Consider the following 24678-nt stretch of genomic DNA (forward strand, 5'->3'; position numbering starts at 1 on the left):
GATGCAAAAAAATAACTCCTCCAAAACTCCCCAAGCCTCACTAATGTGGCCCCAGCTGTGCTGGGGAAGGGTGCTAGTGGGTGCTGGGGCAGGGTGCCAGTGGGAACAGGGCTCTGCGGCTTGGGGCAGGGAGGGCAGGGGACAGGGTTCTGCGGCTGGGGGCAGGGGAGACGGGGCAGGGTTCTGCAGCGGGGGGGACAGTGTCTGGGGGCAGGGGAGAGGGGGCAGGGTTCTGTGGCTGGGGACAGGGAGGGCAGGGGACAGGGTTCTGCGGCTGGGGGCAGGGGAGACGGGGCAGGGTTCTGCAGCGGGGGGGACAGTGTCTGGGGGCAGGGGACAGGGGGCAGGGTTCTGTGGCTGGGGGCAGGGAGGGCAGGGGACAGGGTTCTGCGGCTGGGGGCAGGGGAGACGGGGCAGGGTTCTGCAGCGGGGGGGACAGTGTCTGGGGACAGGGAGGGCAGGGGACAGGGTTCTGTGGCTGGGGACAGGGAGGGCAGGGGACAGGGTTCTGTGGCTGGGGACAGGGAGGGCAGGGGACAGGGTTCTGTGGCTGGGGACAGGGGAGACGGGGCAGGGTTCTGCAGCGGGGGGGACAGTGTCTGGGGGCAGGGGAGAGGGGGCAGGGTTCTGTGGCTGGGGACAGGGTGCCAGTGGGGACAGGGTTCTGCGGCTGGGGGCAGGATTCTGCAGTGGGGGAGACAGTGTCTGGGGGCACGGGAGAGGGGGCAGGGTTCTGCAGCAGGGGACAGGGTGTTAGTGGGGGAAGGGGGGAAAGGGTGCCGGGGGTGGGGGGGGAAGGGAGGGCAGAGGACAGGGTTCTGTGGCTGGGGGCAGGGTTCTGCAGTGGGGGGGACAGTGTCTGGGGGCAGGGGAGAGGGGGCAGGGTTCTGCAGCAGGGGACAGGGTGCCAGTGGGGGAAGGGGGGAAAGGGTGCCGGGGGGTGGGGGGGGGAGAAGGGAGGGCAGAGGACAGGGTTCTGCAGAAGGAGACAGGGTGCAAGGGGTGACAGAGTCCCCTGCAGCCACCTCCTCCTAGGATTTCTCCCCCCACTCCTGCAGAGGAGGGAAGCCCTGTCACAAGCCTCCTGCAGGGCCGGCGCATGCCTCCCATGGAGCAGGGAAGTCCCCATCACGTGACCCAACTCTCCCCCCCCACGGAACAAGGAAGCCCGCACACGCGCCCCCTCCGGGGCCGACTCTCTTCCCCCCGCCCCCGCAGAGAAGGGAAGTCCCAGCGCACGCCTCTGGGGACTCCCCCGGGAAGCTCCCGGCACGCCACAAACCTGGGGAAAGGAAGCAGCCAGCCATTTCCGGAACCCCAGGAAGTGACACGCAGCTCAGGACTTCCGTCCACCCCGCGGGAAGCTGCCACTACCTCCATTGTCGCTGGAGGTAGGTAGTGGGGCTTCTTGGAGGGTGGGGGGAAATGAGGGGCCCGGAACGCCACGTGATCGACGGGTTGGTGACCATGGCTTTAGGTGGTGCTAGCTCAACATCTGATGAGCTTTCCTGTGACCACCATGGGAAGAATGGCTGCTGCAGAGAAAGGACTGAGTCATGAGTGGACAAGTAACTAACTCCATCTTGGGACATACTTTTATAAGTGAGATCAATGGGACTTCCTCCACATGTGCCAGGTTATGAGGGTGCCTCCATTTTGCCTTCGCTTTGGAGCATCTTTGCTGTGACCTGAACCCTGGAAGGACTGGTGACCATCCTAACCGCGGATGTAGTCTAAAGACTTCCTCTAAGAAAGCAGTTTATTCCATCTCTGCACCAGGAACTTGGCACCAGGGATCTGCATTTGAGGCTTTAAAACTTGAACTCTCAACATCTCTCATATTAAAACGTTAGATGCCGAAGAGCTGGCCCAGCGTGCACTTTTGGTAAGGGTGCACAGGTGGAGTCTCGCGTGCTGTACCACATATGTGGTAGCTGCCATGTGACCCAGCAGCTGTAGGCAGGTAAGTAAAGCGGACAGGGGACTGCAGACAGGGGAGTTGAAGAGGGAGAGCAAAGCGACCCCACCGCCGAAGAGGCTACCCGGTGAGAGTACAAGCTGTGGTGTGAGTGTGTGCCTGTGCCTGACTGTTTGAATTTTACAGTTTGAAGTGTGAATTGAGTCTGATTCCAGGGAGTGCTAGCAGTTTCAGTTTCAGCTTCAGCTTCTGTGGCAGTTGGGACTGAGAGCCTGCCATTGTTCCCTTGATTGCCTCTGATTAGCCTCAGGCTCAGCCTTCCCCTGTGTGACTCAGAAGGGGGCAGGCCTGACCTAGGCAAGCAGGCTTTAAAAAGCCAGAGCAGTGCGACCAGGGGAGCGAAGCGGACAGGGGACTGCAGACAGGGGAGTTGAAGAGGGAGTGACTGATGGTGATGAAGACCCGAAGCGCTTGTGCCAGTACTTCTCCTGTCTCCTCCACCTGTGCCTGTATCCAGACAGAGAACCTGAGCATGGATGCCTCTACCCAGGTCCTGGTGTGGTCTTGCTGTATTTGTGGCTTGCAATTCCCACTGAGTGATCTCCAGGCTGGGGGAAACAACCGTTGTGAAAGGTGCCTGCTGGTGGAATCTCTCAGGCAGCAGGTGGGAGAGCTACAGGAGGAGGTGGCCAGGCTGAGGAGCATTCGAAGCCATGAGGAATTCCTGGACAGTATTCCTGTGGAGTCCACGGAGGTCACTGTCCTAGGATGTGGGACTTTTGACCAGCCACTTATGGAGGAGGCAGTAGTGCAGGGTGAGCACTGGCAGCTGGTTATTTCCGGCAGCAGGCAGTGTTCCACCCCTGCTCCTAACCCTCCCACTGTGTTGTTACATAACCGTTACTCTTTACTTTCAGCAGGAGACAAGGAGTCACCCCCCACAGTGGAGGAGACCAGGCCTTGCACCACCAAGGTTGAGCAGTCTCCTGCCACCACTGCGAGGAGGAAACGTAGGGTAGTGGTGGTTGGAGACTCTCTTCTGAGGGGAACGGAGGCACCCATCTGTCACCCTGACAGCTCATCTCGAGAGGTATGCTCTCTGCCAGGGGCCCGTATCCGAGATGTTATGGAGGCATTGTCGAGGATTATCCGGCCCTCTGACTACTACCCCATGCTACTCATCCACGTGGGCACAAATGATACTGCCAGGTGTGACACTGAGCGGATCAAGTGTGACTACAGGGCTTTGGGAGTACGGGTGAAGGAGTTTGGAGCGCAGGTGGTATTCTCCTCTATCCTTCCTGTCAAAGGTAGGGGCCCGGGCAGAGAGAGGTGCATCCTGGAGGTGAATGCCTGGCTGCGATGATGGTGTCGCCAGGAGGGATTCGGCTTCCTTGATCACGGGGTGCTCTTCCAGGAAGGACTCCTTGGCGGAGATGGAGTTCACTTTTCCAGGAGCGGGAAGGCCTTGTTTGGACACAGACTGGCTAACCTTGTGAGGAGGGCTTTAAACTAGGTTTGTCGGGGGCAGGTGAGCAAAGCCCACAGGTAAGTGCTGAATGTGCGGGACTGGGAGATGGGTTGGAAATGGGGGGGACTATGGCCTCTAATGGCAAGGAGAAAGGAGGGTCAGGCACAACAGGGAGGCAAGATCAAATCAGTATCTTAGATGCCTATATACAAATGCGAGAAGTATGGGTAATAAGCAGGAAGAACTGGAATTGCTAACCAATAAATACAACTATGATATCATTGGTATTACAGAAACCTGGTGGGATGGGACGCATGATTGGAATATTGGTATGGAAGGGTACGGCTTGCTCAGGAAGGACAGACAGGGAAAAAAGGGAGGAGGGGTTGCCTTGTATATTAAAAATGTACACACTTGGACTGAAGTGGAGATGAATGTAGGAGATAGCTGTGTAGAGAGTCTCTGGGTTAAGCTAAAAGGGGTAAAAAACGAGGGTGATATCATGCTAGGAGTCTACTACAGGCCACCTAGCCAGGTGGAAGAGGTGGATGAGGCCTTTTTTAAACAATTAACAAAACTATCCAAAGCCCAAGATTTGGTGGTGATGGGGGACTTCAACTATCCAGACATATGTTGGGAAACTAACACAGCGAGGCACAGGCTATCCAATAAGTTTCTGGACTGCATTGGAGACAACTTTCTGTTTCAGAAGGTTGAAAAAGCTACCAGAGGAGAAGCTGTTCTGGATTTGGTTTTAACAAATAGGGAGGAACTAGTTGAGAACTTGAAAGTGGAAGACAGTATAGGGGACAGTGATCACGAAATAATAGAGTTCATGATCTTAAGGAAAGGTAGAAGGGAGACCACCACAATTGAGGTTATGGATTTCAGGAAGGCAGATTTTGATAAGCTCAGAGAACTTGTAGGTAAGGTCCCATGGGAAGCAAGACTGAAGGGAAAAACAACTGAGGAGAGTTGGAAGTATTTCAAAGGGACGTTGTTAAGGGCCCAAAAGCAAACAATTCCGCTGTGTAGGAAAGATAGAAAATATGGCAAAAGACCAGCTTGGCTTAACAAGGAGATCTTGCACGATCTCAAAATAAAAAAGGAGTCATATAAAAAATGGAAACTAGGACAAATAACAAAGGATGAAAATAGGCAAGCAACACGGGAATGCAGGGGCAAGATTAGAAAGGCAAAGGCACAAAATGAGATCAAACTAGCTACAGGCATAAAGGGAAACAAGAAGACCTTTTATAAATACATTAAAAGCAAGAGGAAGACCAAGGACAGGGTAGGCCCACTGCTTAGCGAGGAGGGAGAAGCAGTAACAGGGAACTTGGAAATGGCGGAGATGCTCAATGACTTCTTTGTTTCGGTCTTCACCGAGAAGTCTGGAGGTGTGCCTAACGTAGTGAATACAAGCAGAGAGAGGGTAAGTTTAGAAGATAGGATACACAAAGAACAAGTTAAAAATCACTTAGGAAAGTTAGATGTCAGCAAGTCACCAGGTCCTGATGAAATGCATCCCAGGATACTCAAGGAGCTGATAGAGGAGGTATCTGAGCCTTTAGCTATGATCTTTGAAAAATCATGGCAGACAGGGGAGATTCCAGAAGACTGGAAAAGGGCAAATATTGTGCCCATCTATAAAAAGGGGAATAAGAACAACCCAGGAAATTATAGACCGGTCAGTTTAACGTCTGTCCCAGGGAAGATAATGGAGCAGGTAATTAAGGAAATCGTATGCAAACACTTGGAAAGTAATAAAGTGATAGGGAATAGCCAGCATGGGTTTGTGAAGAACAAGTCATGCCAAACTAATCTGATAGCTTTCTTTGAAAAGATAACGAGCCTTGTGGATAAGGGAGAAGCGGTGGATGTCATATACCTAGACTTTAGTAAGGCATTTGATAAGGTCTCGCATGATATTCTTATTGATAAACTAGGCAAATATAACTTAGATAGGGCCACGATAAGGTGGGTGCATAATTGGCTGGATAACCGTAGTCAGAGAGTTGTTGTTAACGGTTCTAAATCCTGCTGGAAAGGGATAACAAGTGGAGTTCCTCAAGGGTCTGTTTTGGGACCCGTACTATTCAATATCTTCATCAATGATGTAGATATTGGGATAGAGAGTACTCTTATTAAGTTTGCAGATGATACCAAACTGGGTGGGGTTGCGACTTCTTTGGAGGATAGGGACATAATTCAAAATGACCTTAGCAAGTTAGAGAAATGGTCAGAGGTAAACAGGATGAGGTTTAATAAAGAGAAATGCAAAGTGCTCCACTTAGGAAGGAACAATCAGTTCCATACATACAAGATGGGAAGCGACTGTCTAGGAAGGAGCATGGCGGAAAGGGATCTAGGGGTCATAGTGGACCACAAGTTGAATATGAGTCAACAGTGTGATGCTGTTGCAAAAAAAGCAAATATGATTCTAGGTTGTATCAACAGGTGTGTTGTAAGCAAAACTCGTGAAGTCATTCTGCCGCTCTACTCTGCACTAGTTAGGCCTCAGCTGGAGTACTGTGTCCAGTTCTGGGCGCCACATTTCAAGAAAGATGTGGAGAAATTGGAAAGGGTACAGAGAAGAGCGACAAGAATGATTAAAGGTTTAGAGAACATGACCTATGAAGCCAGGCTTCATGAACTGGGCTTGTTTAGTTTGGAAAAAAGAAGATTAAGGGGGGACATGATAGCGGTTTTCAAATATCGAAAAGGGTCTCACAAGGAGGAAGGCGAAAATTTGTTCCTCTTGGTTTCTGAGGACAGGACAAGGAGTAATGGGCTTAAAGTGCAGCAGGGGAGGTTTAGATTGGACATTAGGAAAAAATTCCTAACTGTCAGGGTGGTCAAATATTGGAATAAATTGCCAAGGGAGGTGGTGGAATCTCCCTCTCTGGAGATATTTAAGAACAGGTTAGATAGACATCTGTCAGGGATGGTGTAGACGGAGCTTGATCCTGCCTTGAGGGCGGGGGGCTGGACTCGATGACCTCTCGAGGTCCCTTCCAGTCCTATTATTCTATGATTCTATGATTCTATGATTTGGGAGAAATTGATACAGTCTGTACCAAAGCCCAGATTAGCTGGAACCTCTTCGTGGGTAAGTACGCCCTTGCGCTCAGGGAATCGAGTTTTGCACTGCTGAATTCTAGAGCGCGACTCGGAGTCAGGGAGGACTTCTCGAACTGGTTATGAGCCTGAGAGCCCTGAACACCACAGCGGTAGTGGTAACTGCCCGTAGCACCATCGAGTGTGGGGGCCTTTAATAGACAGTCATCCAGATATGGAAAGATCATGATGGCGAGGCGACGAAGGTAAGCTGCCACCACCACCAGGGTCTTGGAAAAAACTTGTGGCGGTGTTGAAAGTCCGAAAGGTAACACCCGGTATTGGTAATGGTCAGTTCTTGAACCGCCTGTGGGTGGGATGTATTGTTATATGAAAATAGGCATCCTGTAGATCGAGGGATGCGAACCAATCCCCTTTGTCGAGAGCTGGAATGACAGAGGCTAATGTGACCATCTTGAATGTTTGTCTCCGCAGGTGACGGTTGAGCCGACGTAGGTCCAGGATAGGCCTCCAACCCCCTGATTTCTTCTGGGTGAGGAAGTATCGAGAGTAAAAACCTTTCCCTTGAAACTGAGTTGGCACCCTCTCCACTGCTCCTACGGTAAGCAGGCGAGAGACTTCTTGTTGTAGAAGAATCTGGTGAAAGGGGTCCCTGAAAAGGGACGGGGAAGGGGGGGATAGAGTTGAAAGGGATGACGTATCCTGAAGTGACTATGTTGTGGACCGAACGGTCAGTGGATATAAGAGACCAACGGTGTTGATAAGGGTTCAGTAGCTGGAGTGTTGTTGTCCTGCTGTTCCTCATGGGTATGGACTGAGACAGTGTCCTCCGCAGGAGTTGGTGGAGCTGCAGAAGGGTGTGGAGACACTGGTCGACTGGAACGTGGGGATTGTGAACACGAGTACCTCCTGCCAAGTGGGGAAGGGCGGTCATCACAGTAACAGTCATAATACTGTCTGTGAAGGCATGAACCCGAGGAGCGTCTCGCAGAATACCCGCTTAGTGCTCCGTATCAACGTGAATGGAGCGTCTCGCAGAATACCCGCTTAGTGCTCCGTATCAACGTGAATGGAGCGTCTCGCAGAATACCCGCTTAGTGCTCCGTATCAACGTGAATGGAGCGTCTCGCAGAATACCCGCTTAGTGCTCCGTATCAACGTGAATGGAGCGTCTCGCAGAATACCCGCTTAGTGCTCCGTATCAACGTGAATGGAGCGTCTCGCAGAATACCCGCTTAGTGCTCCGTATCAACGTGAATGGAGCGTCTCGCAGAATACCCGCTTAGTGCTCCGTATCAACGTGAATGGAGCGTCTCGCAGAATACCCGCTTAGTGCTCCGTATCAACGTGAATGGAGCGTCTCGCAGAATACCCGCTTAGTGCTCCGTATCAACGTGAATGGAGCGTCTCGCAGAATACCCGCTTAGTGCTCCGTATCAACGTGAATGGAGCGTCTCGCAGAATACCCGCTTAGTGCTCCGTATCAACGTGAATGGAGCGTCTCGCAGAATACCCGCTTAGTGCTCCGTATCAACGTGAATGGAGCGTCTCGCAGAATACCCGCTTAGTGCTCCGTATCAACGTGAATGGAGCGTCTCGCAGAATACCCGCTTAGTGCTCCGTATCAACGTGAATGGAGCGTCTCGCAGAATACCCTCTTAGTGCTCCGTATCAACGTGAATGGAGCGTCTCGCAGAATACCCTCTTAGTGCTCCGTATCAACGTGAATGGAGCGTCTCGCAGAATACCCTCTTAGTGCTCCGTATCAACGTGAATGGAGCGTCTCGCAGAATACCCGCTTAGTGCTCCGTATCAACGTGAATGGAGCGTCTCGCAGAATACCCGCTTAGTGCTCCGTATCAACGTGAATGGAGCGTCTCGCAGAATACCCGCTTAGTGCTCCGTATCAACGTGAATGGAGCGTCTCGCAGAATACCCGCTTAGTGCTCCGTATCAACGTGAATGGAGCGTCTCGCAGAATACCCGCTTAGTGCTCCGTATCAACGTGAATGGAGCGTCTCGCAGAATACCCGCTTAGTGCTCCGTATCAACGTGAATGGAGCGTCTCGCAGAATACCCGCTTAGTGCTCCGTATCAATGTGAATGGAGCGTCTCGCAGAATACCCGCTTAGTGCTCCGTATCAACGTGAATGGAGCGTCTCGCAGAATACCCGCTTAGTGCTCCGTATCAACGTGAATGGAGCGTCTCGCAGAATACCCGCTTAGTGCTCCGTATCAATGTGAATATCGTGAGGGTCTTGAAGACCTTGGGGAAAGATCTCATGGAGTAGCGGGAGGGAGATCGAGAATACCATTGTGGTGATGGGTGACGAGGTGACCTGTAGTAACAATCTCTGGTTGAGGTCTAACGAGAAGCGCGATGATGGCTGCCAGAGTAAGACGAGGTCTGTGACAAGGGTCCAGGAGAAAACACAGCACAGTCTGGGGTGAGAGATGGTGTTCGGACTCGCCCTGACTTGCGCTGTGCCTTGGTCGGTGTGGAGCAGTTGAGAGGGGAAGACGGTGCTGTCTGTAATGGGCTTCATGAAGCAGTCTCCATAGACTGGCTGTAGTTCAGCTGAAGCACTGGTGCCACCAGGGTAGCGAGTTGCGGGACCAGGAGGCGATGCTGGTGCCACGGGCTGTGGAGTGACAATGCCTGCCTGCAGCGCCGAGGAGAGCGGAAGTGAAGTTGTTGGCACCGCTGCTGTGGGTGCCGGCACAGCTGCGCTCATCCGCACATGCGCCGGATAAGCCAGTGCCGGGGTGGCCATTGCCGGCTTGAAAACAGCGTTGGAGCCATTGCCGGTGCCGACTCAGCCCGCGGCCCTTTGCCAGGTGCCGTTATCGGGTCCTTGGTGTGGGCAAAACATGGGGCTGAAGAGCTGCGGCCCTTGCCCGTCTTCTCCATGGGATGCCTCAGCAGGACGCCAGAGGTGCCCGGTCGGTCTCCCACACTCACCCTTGCAGAGGCCTTAGAGGTCCTGTGCGGAGGACGAGCCTCATGCGTCCCTGCGGCAGCGGAGGACGGCTTGGTCATTTCGGGGGTCTGAAGGGCTGTGTTGAACAAAGCACCCTCGGCCTCAACTCCCAGTCGTGCCTGGCACGCGTGGTTCATTTAGTACAGTGAGTGCACTTCAGCGGGACATGTCCATCTCCGAGGCATTTGCTGCACCGCGAGTGCCCATCCGATGCTGGCATGGCATCCTGGCACTAGCTGCATTTCTGAAAGCCAGGTGGTCCTGGCATGATCTTCTATTCTCTATTACTTTTCTACTGACAGCTAAAAACTTAAAACTAGGATGAGAAAAAAAAGTGTTTTAATTAAATAGAACTGTAACTATTAAGAAAATGATTTATGCTAACACTAATAATTATTAAGTGACAAGACTATATTTCTAAAACTAATCTCCCGTTCTCCTCAGACAGGAGGGGGAGCGCGTCCTAACTCTGTCTGTGGCCACAGACGATTGAAAGGAAACTGACGAGGCCGGACCACGCTCAGCTGAACGGCACGAGGTAGCAGCCGTGCATGTGCAGACCAGCAGGACTACTGCTACTGAAGATTCTCCGGTTTGCGGCGCTGGGAAGAGCCCAGCACCTCGAGTGGAGCATCCTTGGGGACACTACTCGAGAAAGAATAACTCTTCAGAAGAAGCCCTGTTTTCTGACGCTGTACTGTAAATTTACTTGCGCAAGAATGTGCGTGCAGTGGAGACACCTGGCAAGTTTTGCACAAGAACAGCTACTCTTGCACAAAAAGCCTGCAGTGTAGATGTAGCCTAAAGGTTTATTAAGAGAAGAAAGAAAAGGCGGCGAGTGAGGTTCAGGAGAACACGTCACACGCTCCAGTCTCCCAGTTCTTGATGCAGGCTCTCAGCAGAGATGTTCCAGACTGCCAGCTGAAAAGTCCCTGATGCCCATCCTCTGTCAGGATGGGTCAACAATCCTTCCCGGCTCTCTGCCCCTCGCAAGGCTGCATCTAGGATCAGTAGCAAGACTGAAGGCAAGATGGAGTCCACCTCATGGCACTTAGATATCTCTGGTGTCTCCCAAACTGGAACTGGTCACATGATGCATGATTGACATGCCGGCAGCCATGAGATACTGGCTGGTTTGCAGGTTTCCAGGCGCATTCCTCCACCCAAAGAGCCATTGTCCTTGGAGCCGTACTAGTTAGCACAGTCATTCACTGGACATTCCTTCTTTGCAACAGGCAGTCCGGGCCCATTGCTCGCTCCCAGCCAGAGAACACTCACACGACCAGCCCCGAAAACACCCGCACTACCAGCCCAGAAAACGCTCACACTACCAGCCAGAGAACGCTCACACGACCAGCCCAGAGAACGCTCACACTACCAGCCAGAGAACACTCACACTACCAGCCCAGAGAACGCTCACACGACCAGCCCAGAAAACACCCGCACTACCAGCCCAGAGAACGCTCACACTACCAGCCAGAGAACGCTCACACTACCAGCCCAGAGAACACTCACACGACCAGCCCCGAAAACACCCGCACTACCAGCCCAGAAAACGCTCACACTACCAGCCAGAGAACGCTCGCACTACCAGCCCAGAGAACGCTCACACTACCAGCCAGAGAACGCTCACACTACCAGCCCAGAGAACGCTCACACTACCAGCCAGAGAACGCTCACACTACCAGCCCAGAGAACGCTCGCACGACCAGCCAGAGCACGCTCACATGACCAGCCAGAGCACAATCGCACTACCAGCCAGAGAACGCTCACACTACCAGCCAGAGAACGCTCACACTACCAGCCCAGAGAACGCTCGCACTACCAGCCCAGAGAACGCTCACACGACCAGCCCAGAGAACGCTCACACGACCAGCAAGAGCACGCTCACACGACCAGCCAGAGCACACTCGCACTACCAGCCAGAGAACGCTCACACTACCAGCCAGAGAACGCTCACACTACCAGCCAGAGAACGCTCACACGACCAGCCCAGAAAACACCCGCACTACCAGCCCAGAGAACGCTCGCACTACCTGCCCAGAGAACGCTCACACTACCAGCCCAGAGAACGCTCACACGACCAGCCCAGAGAACGCTCGCACTACCAGCCCAGAGGACGCTCACACTACCAGCCCGGGAACGCTCACACTACCAGCCAGACAACGCTCACACGACCAGCCCAGAGAACGCTCGCACGACCAGCCCAGAGAACGCTCGCACTACCAGCCCAGAGAACGCTCGCACTACCAGCCCAGAGAACGCTCGCACGACCAGCCCAGAGAACGCTCGCACGACCAGCCCAGAGAACGCTCGCACGACCAGCCCAGAGAACGCTCGCACTACCAGCCCAGAGAACGCTCGCACTACCAGCCCAGAGAACGCTCGCACGACCAGCCGGAGAACACTCGCACTACCAGCCCAGAGAACGCTCGCACTACCAGCCGGAGAACGCTCGCACTACCAGCCAGAGAACGCTCGCACTACCAGCCAGAGAACGCTCGCACTACCAGCCGGAGAAGGCTCGCACTACCAGCCAGAGAAGGCTCGCACTACCAGCCCAGAGAAGGCTCGCACTACCAGCCCAGAGAACGCTCACACGACCAGCTCGACAACGTTCACACTACCAGCCCAGAGAACACTCGCACTACCAGCCCAGAGAACGCTCACACGACCAGCCCAGAGCACGCTCGCACTACCAGCCAGAGCACGCTCGCACTACCAGCCAGAGCACGCTCGCACTACCAGCCCGAGAACGCTCACACAACCAGCCCGAAAACGCTCACACAACCAGCCCGAGAACCCTCGCACTACCAGCCAGACAACGCTCACACAACCAGCCCAGAGAACGCTCGCACGACCAGCCCAGAGAACGCTCACACGACCAGCCCAGAGAACGCTCACACGACCAGCCCAGAGAACGCTCACACGACCAGCCCGACAACGTTCACACTACCAGCCAGAGAACCCTCGCACTACCAGCCAGAGAACCCTCGCACTACCAGCCAGAGAACACTCGCACTACCAGCCCAGAGAACACTCGCACTACCAGCCCAGAGAACACTCACACTACCAGCCCAGAGAACACTCGCACTACCAGCCCGGAGAACGCTCGCACTACCAGCCGAGAGAACGCTCACACGACCAGCCGGAGAACGCTCGCACTACCAGCCGGAGAACGCTCGCACTACCAGCCCAGAGAACGCTCGCACGACCAGCCCAGAGAACACTCGCACGACCAGCCCAGAGAACGCTCGCACTACCAGCTGGAGAACGCTCGCACTACCAGCTGGAGAACGCTCGCACTACCAGCAGGAGAACGCTCGCACTACCAGCCGGAGAACGCTCGCACTACCAGCCCAGAGAACGCTCGCACTACCAACCGGAGAACGCTCGCACTACCAGCCGGAGAACCCTCGCACTACCAGCCGGAAAACGCTCGCACGACCAGCCGGAGAACGCTCGCACGACCAGCCGGAGAACGGTCGCACGACCAGCCCAGAGAACGGTCACACGACCAGCCCAGAGAACGCTCGCACTACCAGCCCAGAGAACGCTCGCACTACCAGCCCAGACAACGCTCGCACTACCAGCCCAGACAACGCTCGCACTACCAGCCCAGAGAACGCTCACACTACCAGCCCAGAGAACGCTCACACGACCAGCCCAGAGAACGCTCACACGACCAGCCCAGAGAACGCTCACACGACCAGCTCGACAACGTTCACACTACCAGCCCAGAGAACACTCGCACTACCAGCCCAGAGAACGCTCACACGACCAGCCCAGAGAACGCTCACACTACCAGCCAGAGAACGCTCGCACTACCAGCCAGAGCACGCTCGCACTACCAGCCCGAGCACGCTCGCACTACCAGCCGGAGAACACTCGCACTACCAGCCGGAGAACACTCGCACTACCAGCCAGGAGAACGCTCGCACTACCAGCCCGGAGAACGCTCGCACTACCAGCCCGGAGAACGCTCGCACTACCAGCCCAGAGAACGCTCGCACTATCAGCCCAGAGAACGCTCCCACGACCAGCCCAGAGAACGCTCACACGACCAGCTCGACAACGTTCACACTACCAGCCCAGAGAACACTCGCACTACCAGCCCAGAGAACGCTCACACTACCAGCCCGAGCACGCTCGCACTACCAGCCCGAGCACGCTCGCACTACCAGCCCGAGCACGCTCGCACTACCAGCCCGAGCACGCTCGCACTACCAGCCCGAGAACCCTCGCACTACCAGCCAGAGAACGCTCGCACTACCAGCCCAGAGAACGCTCGCACTACCAGCCCAGAGAACGCTCGCACGACCAGCCCAGAGAACGGTCGCACGACCAGCCCAGAGAACGCTCGCACGACCAGCCCAGAGAACGGTCGCACGACCAGCCCAGAGAACGGTCGCACGACCAGCCGGAGAACACTCGCACTACCAGCCGGAGAACGCTCGCACTACCAGCCGGAGAACGCTCGCACTACCAGCCGGAGAACGCTCGCACGACCAGCCCAGAGAACGCTCGCACGACCAGCCCAGAGAACACTCGCACTACCAGCCAGAGAACGCTCGCACTACCAGCCCAGAGAACGCTCACACGACCAGCCCAGAGAACGCTCACACAACCAGCCCAGAGAACGCTCACACGACCAGCTCGACAATGTTCACACTACCAGCCCAGAGAACACTCGCACGACCAGCCCAGAGAACGCTCACACGACCAGCCCAGAGAACGCTCACACTACCAGCCAGAGAACGCTCGCACTACCAGCCCGAGCACGCTCGCACTACCAGCCCGAGCACGCTCGCACTACCAGCCCGAGCACGCTCGCACTACCAGCCCGAGAACGCTCACACAACCAGCCCGAGAACGCTCACACAACCAGCCCGAGAACGCTCACACTACCAGCCCGAGAACGCTCACACTACCAGCCAGAGGACGCTCACACTACCAGCCCGGGAACGCTCACACTACCAGCCAGACAACGCTCACACAACCAGCCCAGAGAACACTAGCACTACCAGCCCAGAGAACGCTCACACGACCAGCCCAGAGAACGCTCACACGACCAGCCCAGAGAACGCTCACACGACCAGCTCGAAAACGTTCACACTACCAGCCCAGAAAACACTCGCACTACCAGCCCAGAGAACGCTCACACGACCAGCCCAGAGAACGCTCACACTACAGGCCAGAGAACGCTCGCACTACCAGCCAGAGAACGCTCGCACTACCAGCCCGAGCACGCTCACACAACCAGCCCGAGAACGCTCACACAACCAGCCCGAGAACGCTCACACAACCAGCCCGAGAACGCTCGCACTACCAGCCAGAGAACCCTCGCACTACCAGCCAGAGAACGCTCACACTACCAGCCCAGAGAACGCTCGCAAGACCAGCCCAGAGAACGCTCGCAAGACCAGCCGGAGAACGCTCGCACGACCAGCCGGAGAACGCTCGCACTACCAGCCGGAGTACGCTCGCACTACCAGCCGGAGAACGCTCGCACGACCAGCCGGAGAACGCTCGCACGACCAGCCGGAGAACGCTCGCACGACCAGCCAGAGAACGCTCGCACGACCAGCCCGGAGAACGCTCGCACGACCAGCCCGGAGAACGCTCGCACGACCAGCCCGGAGAACGCTCGCACTACCAGCCAGAGAACCCTCGCACTACCAGCCAGAGAACCCTCGCACTACCAGCCCAGACAACGCTCGCACTACCAGCCCAGACAACGCTCGCACTACCAGCCCAGACAACGCTCGCACTACCAGCCCAGACAACGCTCCCACGACCAGCCCAGACAACGCTCACACGACCAGCCCAGAGAACGCTCACACTACCAACCCGAGAACGCTCGCACTACCAGCCCGAGAACGCTCGCACGACCAGCCCAGAGAACGTTCGCACGACCAGCCCAGAGAACACTCGCACTACCAGCCGGAGAACGCTCGCACGACCAGCCCGGAGAACGCTCGCACGACCAGCCCGGAGAACGCTCGCACTACCAACCGGAGAACGCTCGCACGACCAGCCGGAGAACGCTCGCACGACCAGCCCAGAGAACGCTCGCACGACCAGCCCGGAGAACGCTCGCACGACCAGCCCGGAGAACGCTCGCACTACCAGCCGGAGAACCCCTGCACTACCAGCAGGAGAACCCTCGCACTACCAGCCCAGAGAACGCTCGCACTACCAGCCCAGAGAACGCTCGCACTACCAGCCCGGAGAACGCTCGCACTACCAGCCGGAGAACGCTCGCACTACCAGCCGGAGAACGCTCGCACGACCAGCCAGAGAACGCTCGCACGACCAGGCAGAAAACGCTCACACGACCAGCCAGAGAACGCTCGCACGACCAGGCAGAAAACGCTCACACGACCAGCCAGAGAACGCTCGCACTACCAGCCGGAGAACGCTCGCACTACCAGCCAGAGCACGCTCGCACTACCAGCCAGAGCACGCTCGCACGACCAGCCCGGAGAACGCGCGCACTACCAGCCGGAGAACGCGCGCACTACCAGCCCAGAGAACGCTCGCACGACCAGGCAGAAAACGCTCACACGACCAGCCGGAGAACGCTCGCACTACCAGCCGGAGAACGCTCGCGCTACCAGCCCAGAGAACCCTCGCGCTACCAGCCCGACAACGCCCGCACTACCAGCCCAGACAACGCCCGCACTACCAGCCCAGAGAACGCCCGCACGACCAGCCCAGAGAACGCCCGCACTACCAGCCGGAGAACGCTCGCACTACCAGCCGGAGAACGCTCGCACTACCAGCCGGAGAACGCTCGCACTACCAGCCGGAGAACGCTCGCACGACCAGCCCGGAGAACGCTCGCACGACCAGCCCGGAGAACGCTCGCACGACCAGCCCGAGCACGCTCGCACAACCAGCCAGAGAACCCTCGCGCTACCAGCCCAGAGAACCCTGGCACTACCAGCCCAGAGAACGCCCGCACGACCAGCCCAGAGAACGCCCGCACGACCAGCCCAGAGAACGCTCGCACTACCAGCCCGACAACGCTCGCACGACCAGCCCGACAACGCTCGCACGACCAGCCGGAGAACGCTCGCACTACCGCCCAGAGAACGCTCGCACGACCAGCCGGAGAACGCTCGCACTACCAGCCCAGACAACGCTCGCACGACCAGCCCAGACAACGCTCCCACGACCAGCCGGAGAACGCTCGCACTACCAGCCGGAGAACGCTCGCACTACCAGCCGGAGAACGCTCGCACTACCAGCCGGAGAACGCTCGCACTACCAGCCCAGAGAACGCTCGCACGACCAGCCAGAGAACGCTCGCACTACCAGCCGGAGAACGCTCGCACTACCAGCCGGAGAACGCTCGCACTACCAGCCCAGAGAACGCTCGCACTACCAGCCCAGAGAACGCTCACACGACCAGCCAGAGAACGCTCGCACTACCAGCCGGAGAACGCTCGCACTACCAGCCAGAGCACGCTCGCACTACCAGCCAGAGCACGCGCGCACGACCAGCCCGGAGAACGCGCGCACGACCAGCCCGGAGAACGCGCGCACTACCAGCCGGAGAACGCGCGCACTACCAGCCCAGAGAACGCTCGCACGACCAGGCAGAAAACGCTCACACGACCAGCCGGAGAACGCTCGCACTACCAGCCGGAGAACGCTCGCACTACCAGCCGGAGAACGCTCGCACTACCAGCCAGAGCACGCTCGCACGACCAGCCCGGAGAACGCTCGCACTACCAGCCGGAGAACGCGCGCACTACCAGCCCAGAGAACGCGCGCACTACCAGCCCGAGAACGCTCACACAACCAGCCAGAGAACCCTCGCGCTACCAGCCCAGAGAACCCTCGCGCTACCAGCCAGACAACGCCCGCACTACCAGCCCAGACAACGCCCGCACTACCAGCCGGAGAACGCTCGCACGACCAGCCCGGAGAACGCGCGCACGACCAGCCCGGAGAACGCGCGCACGACCAGCCCGGAGAACGCGCGCACGACCAGCCCGAGCACGCTCACACAACCAGCCAGAGAACCCTCGCGCTACCAGCCCAGAGAACCCTCGCGCTACCAGCCCAGAGAACCCTCGCGCTACCAGCCCAGAGAACCCTCGCGCTACCAGCCCAGAGAACCCTCGCGCTACCAGCCCAGAGAACGCCAGCCCAGAGAACGCTCGCACGACCAGCCGGAGAACGCTCGCGCTACCAGCCCGACAACGCTCGCGCGACCAGCCGGAGAGCCCTCGCGCGACCAGCCCGGAGAGCCCTCGCGCGACCAGCCCGGAGAGCCCTCGCGCGACCAGCCCGGAGAGCCCTCGCGCGACCAGCCCGGAGAGCCCTCGCACTACCAGCCCAGAGAACGCTCGCACTACCAGCCCAGAGAACGCTCGCACTACCAGCCCGAGAACCCTCGCACTACCAGCCCGACAACGCTCACACGACCAGCCCAGAGAACGCTCACACGACCAGCCAGACAACGCGCACACTACCAGCCAAAGAACGCTCACACTACCAGCCCGAGAACGCTCACACTACCAGCCAGAGAACGCTCACACTACCAGCCAGAGAACCCTCGCACTACCAGCCCAGAGAACCCTCGCACTACCAGCCCAGAGAACGCTCACACGACCAGCCAGACAACGCACACACTACCAGCCAAAGAACGCTCGCACTACCAGCCAGAGAACGCTCACACTACCAGCCAGAGAACGCTCACACTACCAGCCCAGAGAACCCTCGCACTACCAGCCAGAGAACACTCGCACTACCAGCCCAGAGAACCCTCGCACTACCAGCCAAACAACGCTCACACGACCAGCCCAGAGAACGCTCACACGACCAGCCAGACAACGCGCACACTACCAGCCAAAGAACGCTCGCACTACCAGCCAGAGAACGCTCACACTACCAGCCAGACAACGCTCACACTACCAGCCAGAGCACGCTCACACTACCAGCCAGAGCACGCTCACACTACTAGCCAGACAACGCTCACACAACCAGCGCAGAGAACACTCGCACTACCAGCCCAGAGCACGCTCACACTACCAGCCAGACAACGCTCACACAACCAGCGCAGAGAACACTCGCACTACCAGCCCAGAGAACGCTCACACGACCAGCCAGACAACGCGCACACTACCAGCCAGAGCACGCTCGCACTACCAGCCAGAGCACGCTCGCACTACCAGCCAGAGCACGCTCGCACTACCAGCCGGACAACGCTCGCACTACCAGCCGGACAACGCTCGCACTACCAGCCGGACAACGCTCGCACTACCAGCCATAGAACGCTCGCAGTACCAGCCAGAGCACGCTCGCACTACCAGCCAGAGCACGCTCGCACTACCAGCCATAGAACGCTCGCAGTACCAGCCAGAGCACGCTCGCACTACCAGCCAGAGCACGCTCGCACTACCAGCCAGAGCACGCTCGCACTACCAGCCAGAGAACGCTCGCACTACCAGCCCAGAGCCCATAGTCACAACTCCACACATGCACGTCACACCAGCACACGAGTAGCAGACGTAGAATCAGTGGAGCACAAGCTTTCGTTTCACACCTCACTTGGCCCCCTTTGTACCGAATTTGGGGGAAATAGCCCCCCCCCTTGGGCGCAGCAGTGATCTGCCTCCAAGAAGGGCTGTTGGACTGACGGGCACCCCAGGGACTGCAGGGAGCCAGGAGGCACGACCAGTGAGTGCTTGACTCCCTGAACTCTAGCCAAGGCTACCTCCTGGCCCTCGGGCCTCTGCTCCGGGTGTTGTCAGCTGGGATCTGGACAGGGGCTGCACTGAACAGGAGGCACCTTTCAGTCAAGGCCCTGGTTGGGGCAGGAAACCGCTCCCCCCACACCCCCTTACCTGGAGATGTGGAGCAGCGCTGCTCCGAAGTGGGGCACAGCCAGGAGCAGGCGGCTGCCCAGGCTTTCCTGGCGCCTCAGCAGCTGCAGGTGCTTCACATTCTGCCACCAGCTGTGGGAAGGAGAGTCAGCTTAGGAGCTCTGCGTAGCACGGGGGCTCCATCCCCGCCCAGCAGGGGAGCGGCAGTGGCGTGCACGGGGCGCAGCTCGCTTCTCTGCCCCGACTAGCAGGCTTGGATTCCCTGCCTGCCTCTCGCTCCTGGCTGGTGAAGGGAGGGGGCAGAGGAGTTAGTGGTAGTGAGGGGGCCAGGAGACAAGCAAGCCACATTCCAGCATGACTGCTGCCCCCCACTCTCCCGAAATGGCACCTCCCTGGGCTCAGTCAGAGGCCAACAGGGCCGGGCACCTGCAATATGGGCCCCGTGTATCCAGGGATCAGGCTCCAGCCTCTGGGCACAGTGCAGGCGGGGCCCCCTAGAGCACCCCCACTCACCGTGCAAAGGCCTTGCGGACGAGACAGTGCCTGAAGAAGGGGATGCACTGGAGCAGCTGCCACAGCACGGCCTCTCGGTGCCACTCCCCCAGTGTCAGGGCCTCAGCACCTTCTTCAGGGTGCACATGCAGCACCCCAAAGGGGGAGAAGATGTAGTGCTGGGCTTGGGCCTGCCGCTTCGGAACCACAACCAGGTCGTAGGGCCTGCATGGAGAAAGGAGGATGTCAGGGCCTGCAGCTTGTCTGAAAGAGGAAGCATGGCCTGCTTGTTCCACCCCACCGGGGCACCCGGCTTCACACCCCAGAGGCCAACACAGCACTAGGGAAGCGCCTCCTCGGGGGCTGCAGCTAGCTTGGGAGTGTGGGAGGGAAAGGCTTCCTGCCAGGGAGCGGAGGAAACGTGCAGTGACCAATCACGTTGCGACACGCTGACCAGAAGGAATGTGAAATCTATACAAGGTTCAGCTCAGGCGATGCTCAAGGTCGACCCTGCTTTGAGCACTGAGCTCCTCGGCCGTCCTTCTTTGCAAACAATAAAATAGAGTTGGAGCCAGCCTGAAAGTGGGATTCTCTTCTTGAGGCAAATTGAACTAGCCTCCGGGGACGAAACTAGGAGGAGCGGGGGCGGGTGCAGGGTTGGGGGCAGTTCCCGGAGGAGCGGGGGCGGGTGCAGGGGTTGGGGGCAGTTCCCAGAGGAGCGGGGGCGGGTGCAGGGGTTGGGGGCCGTTCCCGGAGGAGCGGGGGCAGGGGCGGGTGCAGGGGTTGGGGGCCGTTCCCGGAGGAGCGGGGGCGGGGGCGGGTGCAGGGGTTGGGGGCCGTTCCCGGAGGAGCGGGGGCGGGTGCAGGTGTTGGGGGCCGTTCCCGGTGGAGCGGGGGCGGGTGCAGGGGTTGGGGGCCGTTCCCGGTGGAGCGGGGGCGGGTGCAGGGTTTGGGGGCCGAACCCGGAGGAGCGGGGGCGGGTGCAGGGGTTGGGGGCCGAACCCGGAGGAGCGGGGGCGGGTGCAGGGGTTGGGGGCAGTTCCCGGACGAGCGGGGGCGGGTGCAGGGGTTGGGGGCCGTTCCCGGAGGAGCGGGGGCGGGTGCAGGGGTTGGGGGCAGTTCCCGGACGAGCGGGGGCGGGTGCAGGGGTTGGGGGCAGTTCCCGGAGGAGCGGGGGCGGGTGCAGGGCTTGGGGGCAGTTCCCGCTGGAGCGGGGGCGGGTGCAGTTCCCGGAGGAGCGGGGGCGGGTGCAGGGGTTGGGGGCCGTTCCCGGAGGAGCGGGGGCGGGTGCAGGGGTTGGGGGCCGTTCCCGGAGGAGCGGGGGCGGGTGCAGGGGTTGGGGGCAGTTCCCGGAGGAGCGGGGGCGGGTGCAGGGCTTGGGGGCAGTTCCCGCTGGAGCGGGGGCGGGTGCAGTTCCCGGAGGAGCGGGGGCGGGTGCAGGGGTTGGGGGCAGTTCCCGGACGAGCGGGGGCGGGTGCAGGGGTTGGGGGCCATTCCCGGAGGAGCGGGGGCGGGTGCAGGGGTTGGGGGCCATTCCCGGACGAGCGGGGGCGGGTGCAGGGGTTGGGGGCAGTTCCCGGAGAAGCGGGGGCGGGTGCAGGGCTTGGGGGCAGTTCCCGCGGGAGCGGGGGCGGGTGCAGTTCCCGGAGGAGCGGGGGCGGGTGCAGGAGTTGGGGGCAGTTCCCGGACGAGCGGGGGCGGGTGCAGGGGTTGGGGGCCGTTCCCGGACGAGTGGGGGCGGGTGCAGGGGTTGGGGGCAGTTCCCGGACGAGCGGGGGCGGGTGCAGGGGTTGGGGGCCGTTCCCGGACGAGCGGGGGCGGGTGCAGGGGTTGGGGGCAGTTCCCGCTGGAGCGGGGGCGGGTGCAGTTCCCGGAGGAGCGGGGGCGGGTGCAGGGGTTGGGGGCAGTTCCCGGAGGAGCGGGGGCGGGTGCAGGGGTTGGGGGCCATTCCCGGAGGAGCGGGGGCGGGTGCAGTTCCCGGAGGAGCGGGGGCGGGTGCAGGGGTTGGGGGCCGTTCCCGGAGGAGCGGGGGCGGGTGCAGGGGTTGGGGGCAGTTCCCGGAGGAGCGGGGGCGGGTGCAGGGGTTGGGGGCCGTTCCCGGAGGAGCGGGGGCGGGTGCAGGGGTTGGGGGCAGTTCCCGGAGGAGCGGGGGCGGGTGCAGGGGTTGGGGGCAGTTCCCGGAGGAGCGGGGGCGGGTGCAGGGGTTGGGGGCCGTTCCCGGAGGAGCGGGGGCGGGTGCAGGGGTTGGGGGCAGTTCCCGGAGGAGCGGGGGCGGGTGCAGGGCTTGGGGGCAGTTCCCGCTGGAGCGGGGGCGGGTGCAGGGCTTGGGGGCAGTTCCCGCTGGAGCGGGGGCGGGTGCAGTTCCCGGAGGAGCGGGGGCGGGTGCAGGGGTTGGGGGCAGTTCCCGGTGGAGCGGGGGCGGGTGCAGGGCTTGGGGGCAGTTCCCGCTGCATCCACCCCCTGCACCCGCCCCCGCTCGTCCGGAGCATGGAGGAGAGCCTAGGGGAAGGGGCTGGAGTTTAGGGGCCCAGTCTCCCCCATCTCAAGGGGGCCTGAGGCAGCCTAGCCCAGCTCTGGGACCAGATTACATCTGTGCTGTGCTGTATCCTGGAGAGGCAATAAACTTCCTCTATTCCACCGGCTGGTGCAGTCTGTTTGTGCTATTTCGGGGTGCAGGAGACGGGGGACCCCAACGCGCCGTCACACTGGTGTCAGGAGCGGGATGCACTGCACCCCGTGGATGAAGCTCCCAGCGGCGAGCGACAAGGCGCAGTAGAAGCAAGAGCCCTGGAGCCAGGCGTGCTGGAGACAGAGCGAAGCGGTTCCTGGGAATCGTGGGGCGCTGCAGCACTAGACTGGTGAGTCTGCACCGAGGGGCCCAGCGGGCAGATGGCCTACGCCCGACTCTTGAAGGCAGAGCTGGTGGGGCTGTGCAGAGAGAGGGGCTTGCCTGTGCAGAAAGCAACCAAGGCCCAGCTGATTGCCCAGCTGGAAGATAATGACCAGCCACAGGGACAGGATCTTGTCCCCAGGGGAAGCAGCCAGACCCCCCCTGAGAGTGTGTCAGGCTCAGAGAGGGGGAGGAGCGCTGGAACCCACCGGAGAGATGAGACAGCGTCTCCCGGGAGGCCTGCAAGCCGTAGCCCATATAGGGCAGGGGCCAGCCAAGCAGAGCTGCGGCGACTGGAGATCCAGCTGCGGATGAAGGAATTGGAAGTAGAGGACCGAGAGAGGGACCGCCAGGACCGAGAGAAGGAGCGCCAAGATCGAGAGAGGGACCGCCAGGACCGAGAGAGGCAGCGACAGCATGAGCTGGCCACGGCAGAGCGGAGAACCGGCAGGGCACCGGCTGCGCCAAGAGTGGATGGGCCCCAGGGTCCCGGGGCTGCCAGGCGCTTGGAGAGGCTCGTGGTGGCCCAATTGAAGGACGTGGGTGACATAGACGGGTTCCTCAGTGCCTTTGAGAGGGCCTGTGGACTGCAACGGGTTCCCCCAGCTGACTGGCTGCAGGAGCTCATCCCCGCACTGAACCAGGAGGCGGCCGGAGTGCTCAGTCAGCTGGAGGACCTACAGCCAGGGGATTACAACCGAGTCAAGGAGGCCCTGCTGCACAAGTTCGGGCTGACCCCCGAGATGTACAGGAAGAAGTTCCGGGGGGTACAGAAAGGGCTACGGGAGACCTATGTGGACCTGGCCTCCCGCCTGTCGCAATACTGCCGCAAGTGGGTGTCTGGAGTCGGAGCCCAGACCGCAGAGGAGCTGCTCAAGCTGGTCATGATGGAACAGTTCTATGAAGCGTGCCCACCCAAACTGAGGCTGTGGCTCAAGGACCGGAGACCAGAGAACCCCCAGGAGGCCGGGAGATTGGCGGATGAGTTCACGGAGAGCCGGTCCGGGTGTGAACGGGAGTCCCGGAGAGAAAGAGAATCGCGCAGAGACCGGTTCTCGGCGGAGCAACGGAGAGAGACACCTCCGAGGCGAGCCCCAGGGACCAGGACCAGTCATCGATACCCCAGAGAACCAGCCAGGCCCTGGACAGAGACAGCCCAAAGCCTAACTTGCCATCGCTGTGGGCAAAAAGGCCACAAGAGGGCTCAGTGCACCAGGTCCCAGGACCGGGGACTTTCCAGGGTTAACTGGCTGGGGCGGGAGGAAGGGCAGGCTGCCCCAGAGGCAGGGGCTGGCAGGCAAACCTCAGTTCAGAGAGAGGGGAAGGATGCTCAGTGCACCTCCCCTGGGAGGTCTGATTCTCAGGAGGCGGATTTCTCCGTGTACCGGGTGGGGGCAGGACGGCCCCTGCGGAGCGAGTGCCTCATACCCCTGGAGGTGGATGGTAGGAAGGTGACGGGCTTCTGGGACACGGGGGCGGAGGTGACTCTGGCCCGATCCGACATAGTGGCCCCAGGGCGGATACTACCCCACACCCAGCTGACCCTGAAGGGCACAGATGGGTCCCCGTTTAAGGTGCCTGTAGCCCGGGTGCATCTGAAATGGGGGGCCAAGGAGGGCCTCAAGGAAGTGGGGGTGCACCCACACTTCCCCACCGAGGTGCTGATGGGGAATGACCTAGAGGAGTGGCCCCATGAATCCCAGCGGGCACTAGTCACTACCCGGAGCCAGAGCCAGCGGGGGGCTGACAACGTGGGTCCAGGGAAGGACTCCGGGCAGCGTCCTCAGGGTCCCATCCCAGTGGACACGGGGTCCAGCCAGGCTGGGACTCCGGACCTAGGCAAAGGTGGGGAACAGGTCCCGATCCCTGCCCCAGCAGCTGAATTCCAGGCTGAGGTGCAGGCAGACCCCTCCTTGCAGAGGCTGAGGGACCAGGCTGGCCTCCGTGCAGCTCAGCCCCAGGGGAGAGGTGGCCAGGAGAGATTCCTGCAGGAGCGTGGACTCCTG

At 59.7% G+C, this 24678-nt stretch overlaps 2 protein-coding genes across 5 annotated transcripts in view; one reads left to right on the forward strand and one right to left on the reverse strand.

The window, feature by feature from the left end:
* DNHD1 (dynein heavy chain domain 1) overlaps nt 1-24678 on the reverse strand; it is a 278012-nt gene that overhangs the window by 241594 nt on the left and 11740 nt on the right. The window contains 2 exon segments of the mRNA XM_075918511.1: nt 19312-19422; nt 19804-20007. Coding sequence (XP_075774626.1) covers nt 19312-19422; nt 19804-20007 — 315 coding nt within the window.
* LOC142826089 (uncharacterized) lies at nt 877-7500 on the forward strand. Of its 4 annotated transcripts, none has more exons than XR_012900366.1 (4): nt 877-3127; nt 3229-3466; nt 6945-7071; nt 7306-7500. XR_012900366.1 is itself a non-coding variant. In XM_075918516.1 (4 exons), the coding sequence occupies exons 1-2, from the start codon at nt 2367-2369 to the stop codon at nt 3282-3284; spliced, it is 816 nt and encodes a 271-aa protein (XP_075774631.1). In that variant the 5' UTR covers nt 885-2366; the 3' UTR covers nt 3285-3466; nt 6945-7071; nt 7306-7500. The 4 variants fall into 4 exon arrangements, 3 of the variants coding, with proteins under 3 accessions (XP_075774628.1, XP_075774630.1, XP_075774631.1); XM_075918516.1 differs by having other exon boundaries at nt 885-2733; nt 2836-3466; XM_075918513.1 differs by having other exon boundaries at nt 883-3466.

This window comes from Pelodiscus sinensis, unplaced genomic scaffold (assembly GCF_049634645.1).
Source record: "Pelodiscus sinensis isolate JC-2024 unplaced genomic scaffold, ASM4963464v1 ctg91, whole genome shotgun sequence".
Taxonomy (NCBI): domain Eukaryota; kingdom Metazoa; phylum Chordata; order Testudines; family Trionychidae; genus Pelodiscus; species Pelodiscus sinensis.